This window comes from Elephas maximus, chromosome 16 (genome assembly GCF_024166365.1).
Source record: "Elephas maximus indicus isolate mEleMax1 chromosome 16, mEleMax1 primary haplotype, whole genome shotgun sequence".
In the NCBI taxonomy this organism is placed as follows: Eukaryota; Metazoa; Chordata; class Mammalia; order Proboscidea; family Elephantidae; genus Elephas; species Elephas maximus.
Genome location: NC_064834.1, coordinates 50,454,434 through 50,467,310, shown reverse-complemented (window position 1 = coordinate 50,467,310; position 12,877 = coordinate 50,454,434). Strand labels below are relative to the sequence as shown.

At 37.8% G+C, this 12,877-nt stretch overlaps 1 protein-coding gene across 5 annotated transcripts in view; it reads left to right on the top strand.

Annotated features, from left to right (window-relative positions):
- Positions 1 to 12,877, top strand: part of HPSE2 (heparanase 2 (inactive)) — a 702,461-nt gene that overhangs the window by 416,120 nt on the left and 273,464 nt on the right. Inside the window, exon 2 of one of the 5 annotated variants that reach the window (XM_049855688.1) lies at positions 6,980 to 7,034. The exons of the other annotated variants lie outside the window; for them this stretch is intronic. Coding sequence (XP_049711645.1) covers positions 6,980 to 7,034 — 55 coding nt within the window. The remainder of the gene's footprint in view (positions 1 to 6,979; positions 7,035 to 12,877) is intronic. 5 annotated transcript variants of the gene reach the window in all.

The following is a 12,877-nucleotide window of genomic DNA, read 5'->3' as shown; positions in this document are numbered from 1 at the left end:
ACTACACATATGTGTGTGTGTGTGTTTATTAATTAACAGGGCTTATTCTAGTCTTCTCCCTTTCCTTATTCGTAATCTCTTTCTGCAACATAGATTTTCTACAATTTATTTAACCAGTCCCCATTCAATAGGCATTTTGATTATTTTCAGAGCTTGGCTATTGAAAACATCACTGCAATGATAATCCTTTTATATCTTGGAGAATTTTTCAAGCTTATATGTAAGAAAAATGTCTAGCTTGCTTGCTTGCAGTGGGCTTGTCTGATCTAAGGGAATGTGCATTTTAAATTCAAATAGATATTTCCAAACTATTCTCTAGATATATTATTTGCATCTTCAAACTCCAGCTTCTTAAGGGCACATTTCTTTAAAGCAATCCTATCCTCTTACTAAATGTCAGTGTATTTTCTACTCTTCCCCTTTCACCATTTTAGATGGAATCCAGAGATTCTGCTATACTTGCTGGCACTTAGTTTTCTCTTTAATCCAGTTAAGTTGATTCATGCAATAGTCTCTAGCCCAGTCTTGTGATAGCATTGCAATTTTTATTCATAGACATTTCCCAAATCTCATTCTGCTTCAACAACTTAAGTCAAATTACATACATTTACATTGATTTCTTTATAACCTAGTTAAGGTTTCATTGCAATGACTAAACTGGAGATATTTCTCTTCCTATTAAAATTAGCTCTCAGCCTACAGATATCTTCACTCTTTCTGAAATGGCTATATTTTCTTTCTAGGCAATTTTCAAACTGTTCTGTCTTAACGGCTACGGTTAAAATGCCTCACTTTTTATTGGTTGTACTCACTAATTCTAATGATTCCCCAGTAAGTGATGGCTTCTCTCTTTGAATTAAAAGAGGCAGCGTTGGTTTAGAGCTCACCTCACTCTGCTTTTACTGTCACATTTCTTTCCTGGCTTTTACCAGAAATTCTTCTGTTCTTATAGTCTCTTTTGGATGGTCACCTATCTCACTAGTATTTTTCACTCCCAACTAACACTTAGCACAATGAGTATATCATCTGAACACATTTAACAACATGAAGTAGTAGACATAAGCTAGAGGGAATTTGCTATACTGAATAATGATAATTGAGTTTGGATACTTAAGGGGCAGACAGATTGTGTCTTTGAATGGACCTAAATAAAACCTGTAGGAGTCAGACATTTATTAAGGCTTATTGTGCATCAGACACTGAACTGAAAGCTAAACAGGCAGACAAAGTGCCTTCTCCTTGGCAAATACTCCTATCTGCCTTTGTAGGGGGAGTCAGAGCTGAACAATGATAGCATGACTTGGCTATCTCTGTAACAAAACCAAAAAAACCCAAAACCAATGCCATTGAGTCGATTCTGACTCATAGTGACCCTATACCACAGAGTAGAACTGCCCCATAGAGTTTCCGAGGGGCTGTAACAGGAACAGATAAAGAGCTAGGAGAAACCAGAAGAAGGAGCCCCTATGTCTCTGCCTTGCGGAGTCAGAGAAGAGCTCACAGAGGAGGCCATTTATTTAGGCTATGAAGAATGAAGAGGTGGAAGAACATTCCAGGTAGAGATAACAAACTGAGAACAGAGAGCCATGGAAAAATGTGGTTTTTCAAAGAATGATGGGGAGTGCTAATGTAGCCCAATTTCATCAAACCCTAAGTAAGTCTTTGACCAAGTTTAAGCAGGTGTCACACAGAAAACATGACTTGTTTGATTTGACTTGGTTAGATCCTGTTCTTTGCTCAATTGGCAAAACGGACTTTAATACTCCTTTGAAACTATTTCATTCTTTTGCAACCTTCACGTGAGTGAAGACTGTTTTTTCTGTGTGGCTAAGGACTTGGGCACACGGCCCTTTGCTCATAGTTCTTGAAAAATAGTACTTGTGACTCCAGAAGGGGAAATTAGTATTGTGTGCAATAGAGTGTTGTTATTGTTGTTAGTTTTCGTGGAGGCAGCTCCAACTCATGGTGACCCCGTGTATAACAGAACAAAAAATTACCCAGTCCTGTGCCATCTTCATGATCTTTGACGTGCTTGAGCCCATTGTTGCATCTATTGTGTCAGTCAATCTCATTAGGAGTTTTCCTCATGTTTGCTGACCCTCTGTCAAACTTGGTGTCCTTCTCTAGCAATTAGTCTTTCCTGGTGACCTGTCCAAAGTAAGCAAGACAAAGTCTCACCATCCTTACTTCTAAGGACGATGTATTTTTTCTAAGAGTGATTTGTTCATTCTTCTGGAAGTCCATGGTATATTCTATATTCTTGCCAATACTACAATTCAAATGTATCAGTTCTTCTTTCCAGAAGGGAAGATGGTATTGGGTGCAATGACCCACGAATTGCTGTACAGGTGATTCTGACTCATAGTGACCCTATAGGGCAGAGTAGTACTGTCCCTTAGGGTTAACAAGACTGTAATATTTACAGAAGCAGAGTGCCACATCTTTCTTCTGTGCAGCAGCTGGTGGTTTCAAACTGCTGACCTTTCAGTTGGCAGAGAAGTGTTTAACCACTGTGCCACCATGGCTCCTGCTGGGTGCAATAGAGTAGTATTATCTTATTCTAATTGTGCACATGCAAAAATATGAGTAGATTATTAAATCACATGAACAAAAATGTACAGACTGGACATATTTGAGCAGAACTCAACTAATGCTTTGGTGTCAATCCTCTGAGATTAGCTACCTCTAGCCCCCAAATAAAATATAATGTAAAGGGGATTATTTAGGATAGAGCTCATATTGAGTTACGGACAAAGGTTAATGCCTCACCTTTATAGAACACTGGGATAGCAAAGTTGGAGGTAAAAATTGCCCAACAAGTCACAATTTAATTCCCAGGGGCCACTTGTGGCTTCAGAATTTCTATAGAAAACTTTAGGGGTGGCCATCAGATTGGAAAGTAAAAATGGGGCATGTTTTGAAGCTTTGTTGGATCCACTTTCCATAAGATTGTTGTTGTTGTTAGGCACCCAGAGTCCATTGAACTCATAGTAGCCCTATGTACAACAGAACGAAACACTGCTCAGTCCTGAGCCATCCTCGCAATCATTGCTATGTTTGAGCCCACTGTTGCAGCCATTGTGTCAATGCATGTCATTGAAGATCTTTCTCTTTTCCACTGACCTTCTGCTTTACCAAAAATGATGTCTTTCTTTAGGGACTGATCCCTCCTGATAACATGTTCAAAGTACGTGAGACAAGGTCTCTCCTTCCTTGCATTTAAGCAGCAGCATTCTGGCTGTACTTCTTCCGTGACAGATCTGTTTGCTTTTTTGGCAGTACATAGTACGTGCAATATTCTTTGCCAACATCATAACTCAAAGGTATCAATTCTTCGGTCTGCCTTACTCATTGTCCAGCTTTCGCATGCATGTGAGGCGACTGAAAATACCAGAGTTTGGGTCAAGTGCACCTTATTCCTCAAAGTGACGTCTTTGCTTTTTAACACTTTAAAGAGGTCTTTTGCAGCAGATTTATCCAACGCAATGCGCCTTTTGATTTCTTGACTGCTGCTTCCATGGATGTTGATTGTAGATCTAAGTAAAATGAAACACTTGACAGCTTCAATATTTTCTCCATTCATCATGATGTTGTTTATTGGTCCAGTCGTGAGGATTTTTGTTTTCTTTATGATGAGCTATAGTCTTTGATCTTCATCAGTAAGTGCTTCAAGTCCTTTTCGCTTTCAGCAAGCAAGGTTGTGTCATCTGCAAATATCTGTAGCAGGTTGTTAATGAGTCTTCCTCCAAACCTGATGCCGCATTCTTCTTCATATAGTTCAGCTTCTCAGATTATTTGCTCAGCATGTACACTGATTAAGTATAGTGAAAGAATACAACACTAATACATACCTTTTCTGATTTTAAACCATGCAGCATCCCCTTGTTCTGTTCGAACAACTGCCTGTTTGTCTATGTACAGGTTCCGCATGAGCACAATTAAGTGTGCTGGAATTCTCATTCTTCGCAATGTTATCCATGATATGTTATGACCCAAACAAATACCTGTGCATAGTCAAAACACAGATAAACATCTTCCCGGTATGCTCTGCTTTCAGCCATGACCCATCTGACATCAGCAATGATATCCTTCGTTCCATGTCCTCTTCTGAAGCCAGCTTGAATTCCTGGCAGGCCCCTGTTGATGTACTGCTGCAACCACTTTTGAATGATCTTCATCAAAATTTTACTTGCATGAGATATTAATGATATTGTTCGATAATTTCTGCATTCTGATGGACCACTTTTCTTTGGAATACTTTTCTTTGGAATAGGTACGATAAATATATATCTCTTCCAGTTGGTTGGCCAGGTAACTGTCTTCCAAATTTCTTGGCACAGACAAGTGAATGCTTCCAGCGTTGCATCCATTTGTTCATACATCTCAACTGGTATTCTGTCAATTCTTGGAGACTTGTTTTTCACCAATGCCTTCAGTGTAGCCTGGACTCCTTCCTTCAGTATCAACCATTCTCGATCATACTCTACCTCCTGAAATGGTTGAATGTCAGCCAGTTTTTTTTGGTACAGTGACTGTGTATTCCTTCCATCTTCTTTTGATACTTCTTGCAACATTCAATATTTTCCCCATCAAATCCTTCCATATTGCAACTCGAGGCTTGAATTTTTTCTTCAATTCTTTCAGCTTGAGAGATGCAAAGTGTATTCTTCCCTTTTGGTTGTCTAACTCTGGGTTTTTGCACATTTCCTTATAGTGCTTTATTTATAAAATCCTTATAATACTCAATACTTCTTGAGCTGCCCTTTGAAATCATCTGTTCAGCTCTTTTACTTTATCATTTCTTCCATTCACATTAGTTACTTGATGTTCAAGATCAAGTTTCAGAATGTCTTCTGACATCCCTTTTGATCTTTTCTTTCTTTCCTGTGTGTTTAATGACCTTTTGCTTTCTTCATGTATGATGTCCTTCACGTCATCCCACAACTCGTCTGGTCCTCGGTCACTAGGGTTCAATGCGTCAAATCTATTCTTGAGATGGTCTCTAAATTCAGGTTGGAAATACACAATGTCACGCTTTGGTTCTAGTGGATTTGTTTTAATTTTCTTCTGCTTTTTTTTTTTTAGCTTGAACTTGCATATGAGCAGTTGCTGGTCCATTCTACAGTCAGCCCCTGGCCTTGTTCTGAGTGATGATATTGAGCTTCTCCATTGTCTCTTTCCACAGATGTAGTCAATTTGATTCCTGTGTATTTCATTAAGCGAAGACCATGTGTATAGTTGCCTTTTATGCTGTTAAAAAAAGGTATATGCAATGAATAAGATGTTGGCTTGTCTTTCAAAATTCCATCATGAGATCTCTGCAGTCATTCCCATCACCAAGGCCCATATTTTCCAAGTACAGATCCTTCTTGTTTCCAACTTTCGTATTCCAATCACCAGTAATTACCAATGCATCTCGATTGCATGTTTGACCAACTTCACACTGCAGAAGTTGGTAAAAATCTTGAATTTCTTCATATTTGGCATTGGTGTTTGGTGTGTAAATTTGAATAATAGCTGTACTAACTGCTCTTCCTTTTAGGCAAATGGGTATTATCCTATCACTGACAGCATTGTACTTCAGGATCTTGAAATGTTCTTTGTGACGATGAGTGCAGCATCATCCCTTTTCAATTTGTCATTCCAATGGCATAGTAGACCATATGATTTTTCAATTCAGAATGGCCAGTACGAGTTCATTTCAGCTCGCTAATGCCTAGGATATTGATCTTTATGCATTCTATTTCATTTTTGACGACCTCTAATTTTCCTGGATTCATACTTCATACATTCCATGTTCCGATTATTAATGGACATTTGCAGCTGTTTCTTCTCGTTTTGAGTCATGCCACATCAGCAAATGAAGGTCCTGAAAGCTTTATTCCATCCATGTCATTAAGGTCAACTCCACTATAGGACACAGCTCTTCCCCAGTCATATTTTGAGTGCCTTCAACCTGAGGGACTCATCTTCCAGTATTATATCAGACAATGTTTCACTGCTATCCATAAGGTTTTCACTGGCCAGCTTTTTTTAGAAGTAGACCGCCAAGTCTTTCTTCCTAGCCTGTCTTAGTCGGGAAGCTCAGCTGAAATCTGTCCACCATGGGTGACCCTGCTGGTATTTGGAATACCAATGCCATAGCTTCCACCATCACAGCAGCACACAAGCCACCATAGTACGACAAACTGACAGATGAGTGGTGGTACATAAGATTAAGAAATGTCAATTGCCTCCATCAATGAATGGGAAAAAAAAAAGTAGGATAGGCATCACTTTTGAGAAGGAAATAAATAAAAACATGATGAGAACATGAGAAGCTAGTCTTGGACAGGGAGTCAAGGAAGGTGAGACTCAAGAAAACTTTGGATCCTTAGCAGAAAGGGAGCAGAGGGAGGGACTATGATAGATAAGTGCTTTGAGGACATTGCCATCTATGAATCAGAAGATGATCCTTGTGACGGATCCTCCTGTCTCCTTTACCACAGAAGCCTCCCTACCTCTCCCAACCTTTCAAAATGTTTTACTTAGATTTATAGCTTCATTTGATACCTCTCCCTTTAACTCCAGATTTGTATATTCTGCCCACTCACATTCTCTACTTGTATGTCTAATAGGCATTTCAAATGTAACATGTCCAAAACAAAAATTCTAATTTTGCCTTCCTGTCCTCCCTTTTCCCAGTCCTCCATACTTCCTTAAATATCAAGTTTATCTTTCTGTTGTTCAATTTAAAAACTCTGGAGTTTTCTTTGAAGCCCTTTCTCTCTCTCTTTTTTTTTTTTCTCCCTCATATTTCACAACCAATACTTAAGCAAATCTTGTCAGCTCTACCTTTAAGACATCCCCAGAACCCCATCACTCCACCACTTCACTGCTACCACCCTGGTCCAAGTCACTATGATCCCTTCCCTGAATTATTGCTATAGATTCCTAACTGGTTTCCTTACTTTCACCCTTGCCCTGTTTTCCCCTCCAGGCTTTTTTCAGCTCAGCATCCAGTGGTTTTTGAGCCAGAGTGATGTTTTTAGAAGGTGAGTTGTGCCATATTCAAAACCACTCAGTGGCTTCTTGTGTCATTCAGGGTAACAGCCAAACTCCTTACAATGACCAGTAAGGCCCTACACAATCTGGCCCTGCTACCACTGACCTCGTCTCCTAGTGTTCTCCCTCTTTCTTTCTTCCATAGCCACACTGGCCCCTTATTTGTTCTTCAAACTCATCAAGCTCATTCCTGTCTTGGCCCTTTGCCTTTATTGTATACTCTACCTGAAATTCTTTCCATAGTTATGTTCTTGACTTACTTCCTCACCTCCTTCAGGGGTCTGCTGAAATGTTACCTTTCAGTTAGGCTTATTTAAAATATTTAAAATTTATTTAAAATATTTAAAATTTATTTAAAATAGTCCCCTGGCCTGTGTTACCTTTCCCACCAAGTTCTACCACAAACACACTAAACGTAAACTCCGTGAGTGCAGGACCTGTTTTCTGTTTTGGTCATTGCTATATCTCTAGAGTGTATAAGAGAGCCTGCCATATAATAGCTGCTCAATAAATATTTGTTGATCGAATAAATGGATCCTACTAGAAATTTCAACTGCCCACCTGTTTAGATTAATGAGTGTCCTATGCTTTGTTTGTTGGGTTGCTGTTTGTCTATTTTGTTTTTAAAGTGCCAAGTCCTGAGAAAACTAAGGGAAATAGTCGCTCACATTTTAATGTGAATTCACTGATCCTTATCACTTTCTTAAGGAGCCCTTGTCACACAGTGGCTAAGCACTTGGCTGCTAACTGAAAGGTTAGTGGTTCGAACCCACCATCCACTCCCTGGGAGAAAGATGTGGCAGCCTGCTTCCATAAAGATTACAGCCTTGGAAACCCTGTCTACTCTGTCCTATAGGGTCACTATGAGTTGGAATCAACCCCAGGGCAACAAGTTTGGTTTGGTTTATCACCTTCTTTCTAATATAAAGTCAAGATTAGCCTCACTGAAGAAATGGCTTTTTGAAAAAATGGGGCCTTGGATCTGAATGTTTTTCTTAAATCTGTCTCTGATACTTCTGTAGTTACTATTTCTTTTCTTCCTTTTAACACCATAGGACTTCAGCAAGTAAGTCTAATATACTAGAGTCTATTCCTTGTTCTACATCTGCCCATTCTTTCATTTCTTACCCCCATTCTAAATTTAGCTTCTGTTCTCATGGTTTGATTAACCTAATAGCTTTTTCTCTCAGTCCTTTTTCTCCTCAATTTCTTATGAACATCTGCTGTCATTGACCAGCACCTCCTTGACATTGTGTTCTTTTGTGTTCCTTAAAACTACGTTTCTGGATTCTCCTTCTTCTTCTATGTTCTTCACTGCCTTTATTTATTTTTCATTCTTCCTGACCTTTATATGTGGACATTTCTTAAGGTTTTGTCCTCAAACATCTTTCTACATTTTGTCCTTCAGAAGTCTCAAGAACTGTCACAGCATCGACTATCAGCACCTTACTGTATGGATACTCCCAAGACTATACTGTGTTACATCTTTCTCAAGCCCCAGCTCCTCGCCTTCTACTGCCTGCTAGACGACACTCCTTAGAATCATGTTCATGTGCAATGGCAAGGCAGCCTGACTAGAAGATACAAGGACATTGGCACCCTCTGGTGGACAGAGTAGAAAGTAACCCGATTAAGTATCATTTCTTGGACGTAACCTGACAGATGTTCTAAGGAAGATTGCATTTGTTGACCATCTACTAACTCCTCTGTATTCAAATAGATATTACTTTTCTAATAAGCTCTGGAGTACATCTCTTGAACCAGAAATGATTATTTTAGACTGATATTTCTTCGGCCTCTTTTAATTTCTTATTAGACCACTGTTACACAACAAAAAGGATCTGGGCAGTGAAAACTTCAGCTTGATTTTCAGGGAGAAAATTGGTCTGTGCTGGGGTGAAATACAATACCAGCCTCAAGGAACTTAACAATTTAACTGGGAAAAACAAGCCATGCACTCTGGAAACGTGAATAAATCAAGAGGAAAATCCCAAGTAAGACAATGTAACAAGAGGTGCCACAAGACAGGCAGATGCCAACGCCAAATGCATGGAGCAGACCCTGAGTTCAGAGAAGGCTGAGGTCACTGTAGGGAGGCTGCTGTGTTCAGAAATGGTTTCATGGAGGAGGCAGGACTTACACTTATCCTTAACAAAATTTCCCCCAAACTTCTAGCACTCTGGTTCTCAGTTTTTTGTCATGTTAACATATATATAGCATCTTTATTACGTTTTGTGTCACCCTTTTCTTTACATTGACATTTTTTGTGTACATGATTTTTGCCTTGCCTTAATCCATCAAATTGCTGAAGTCACACATTTGATATACTTTGATGTTTGATGCGAATTTGTTTTTATAATACATGTGAAGTAAATACAGGAAATCCTCATTATATGGAGATAATTAGGTCTAAAAAAAAAACTTAAAGATAGATCAATCTATCTAAAATGAACATCAGTCTTTCATAATACATTTTGATGTGAAAACTTGATTAGAATTTTAGTTTAGAGACAAAACTAAAATTATGAAAATAACATGTATTTCATTGTATAGTTAATAAATTATAAGCTGTCATTGCAACTGTGAACTAATGATTTGAATAAATCAAATATTATTTAATTAAATATTTAACATTTATTCAGATAAAATATTTTGACTTTTGTAGCACAATCATAAGTATTGAAAGACTTCAAAAAATATCCTGAGGAAGGGCCTCTCTTTGTCTTTTAATATTCCAATTGTATTTTTGAGTATCTTATTATTTTATCATCCTTGTGAACTTCTTTTGTTCAGTTGTTAATGGATTTGCATTTAAGCAGTTATCAAGCATTGTTATTGTTGTGGGCCATCAAGTCTACTCCTACTCATAGTGACCCTATAGGACAGAGAACTGCCCCGCAGGGTTTCCTAGGCTGTAATCTTTCCAGGAGTAGATTGCCAGGAATTTTCTCCCAGGGAGTGGGGTTTGATTTTCATTGATTTCATGAAATCCTGCATCTCTTTCTCAGACTTGTGGTTTAGCTTTCCAATAGATTTATTCTGGGTTTGCATTGTGTTGGAGAGGTTGAGAGCATCATTGATTTGATTAGTGGGGATATTGCCGAGTAGAAGGCATGTTTAAGTCAGGGGTCAGTTCAATCATAATTATTTTGGTGTTAGGATGACTTTTGCTTTTCTATGTATCCTTTTAATTCTAGGGCAGCCTTCTCAGGATTTTCATATTAACAAACACTTGAAATAATTCTCAAGCCTCAGGAAACACCTAGATAAAAAAACTATTGTATCTAAAGCTCATAGTATGTTAGTAGGATCATGTAGTTGTAAATACAATAATCTAATAATCATATCAATGCTCTTTAAAATGGACAGTGATATCTTCCTCTGAATCTGTTTATTTTGGCCAACTTTTAACCTATTCTTTTTTATGATTTTCCTCCTGCCACAAAGGATTACCAACTGTAATGCAGGTCTGTGATATAGAAAGAAGAAACTTCAGTTTTTCCTTTTCATAAATTTGTTACTTGGTTTTTTTTTTTTTTTTTTAATCTTATCCATATAGACCTAAAAATCTTATCACAAATTTCTGTTATGCAAAATACTATTGAGATATGGTATGTAGCATATGATAAGTGCAAGAATAGGGTATTTTTTCCTCTATTTAAACAACAACAAAAAGACTTTTTAGGCTACCTTCCCTAAAAAGAAAAAAAAAAGAAGTAAAATTTCTTTCTTAAAATTAATCCTTTCCTTTCCTTTTTCATGAATTTAAAACCTCATAAGGCAAACATCCTATGTTTTTGTTCAATAAGTGGTTTAAGCCAAAGCGAGATACAGAAAACAAAAAAAACAAACCGATTGCTGTCAAGTTGATTCCAACTCATAGCGACACTATAGGACAGAGTAGAACTGCCCCACAGAGTTTCCAAAGAGTGCCTGGTGGATTTGAACTGCCGACTTTTTGGTTAGCAGCTGTAGCACTTAACGACTACGCCACCAGTGTTTCCAAAATGAGATATATAGGCTTGTTAAATTTAATTTAAATAAAGGTTGTGAATTTAACTAATGTTATTTCCAATATGAAAATGTATTGACAATGAATGACTAGTAAAGCCACAAGTGAAAGCAATATGAATAAAAATATAGCCCAAGATGTAATTTTACGTAGGAATTTGAAAAAAAATTTTCTTACTGAGTGACATGGTCTGGCACAAGTAGGTAATTACAAATTTATTATACACATGTGATGGTTTCATGATCTCTTTAATAGAACTGCAGTGATTTAAAATATTATTTTGGGACCAAATATAATTAAATTTATTTTTAATTTCTGAAAGACAAGCCTCTAGGTTGGAAGGCACTACACAACTTTAATGTGAAAGTTATGACTTTTTTGTTGTACAACTAACTACTCAATTCTGGGTTGACTGTGAGACAAGTTCATATTAGTTTTTATTTTCAATTGTAATAAGACAATTTCTGTTCTTATTCTTTATGCTTCTTAAACAAGGAAAAACTTCTTCCCACATGTAAGATGTTGAAATGGCAGCAGCACCCTCCCTCCACTCCTCATCCCCAACCCCACCTGCCATATCCTGCTTCAAAAACTGATAATGGTCTCAACTTAATGATCATGGTCCTACCTTACAGGTCTAAAAGACCTATAATAAAACTGCTAATGGGGCTGCTTGGTCACTATGCATCAACCTCTCGAGGAACTCCTAGTGACATCTGTGGAACCCTGGCATTTCGCAGAACCCCATTTGAGGAACCCTGCTCTAAGGACTTATGTAATAATTACTAAGATAATATAAACTTCTGTACATAACTATTAACATGATTTTTTTTTTTTTCTAATAAAGTCGTGTCATCCATACCGGGGGAACACTGCCTAAAAAGACATGTAAGATCTGGTGTGTTTAAAAGAGGAATTAGGGCATGCCAAGTGAGGAGAATAGTTAGAGCAAAGGAGGTTGGCTAGGAGGTTCCATAATAAATAGGACAGTGAACCCAACAAAGAACTCACTGAGAGCAACAGAGAGTCCTAAGGTTGGGGGAAAATTATGGCTAAGTGGCAGATGCCTTGAACATAAATCTATGGGAAAAAAAGGTCATGAAAATCCACTAAGATTTTAAAGAGTGAGTGAAAATGATGAGAGTGATTTGGGGGAAGATGAATCTGGCAGAATGAAGAGAACCTAGAAGTAGATAGGCAATTACAAGCATTGGTGTGACAATTCATGCAAATAGAAATAAGAGCCAGAACCACACTGGTGGCAATAGAAATGGAGGAATGGGATGGCTATGGGGTATATGGTTAATAGAGTTGATGGCATTTCAGATAAACCTGATGATGAAAAATATGACTGTGGTATTTCCATACTGAAAAGTATTAGAAATTGGGACTTGAGCAAACTGTTTTGCATGTGCTGGTAGGCTGAGCTATTTTTCAAGACTCACCAGCCAGTCATCTTTCCTGATCTTATCCCCTGACACTATTTCCGTCATGTTGTCATGGAGGAATATAGAGCCAGTAGTGCCAGATCTTCTGATTTTTCAGGAAAGTCTAGAAATCGGCTACTTTGTAAAATCTTCTCGTTTTTAAACTTCAGCAATTCAATTTTTTTTTTTTTAACATACCATGGACTGAAATTGGTTGCCAATTTGCAATCTCTAACTAGAAATCTGTGTGCTGCTTTCTAACATCACTTTGAAATGCACTCTGAACCTAAAGGGAATAGTCCCCTTTTAAGAAGGTCATAGAAAGGCTTTTTGTAGTAGCTGATATTTTCCTTCGGTGGGAATATTGATTTGAAAGTTACAAGCCTTTCTCTGC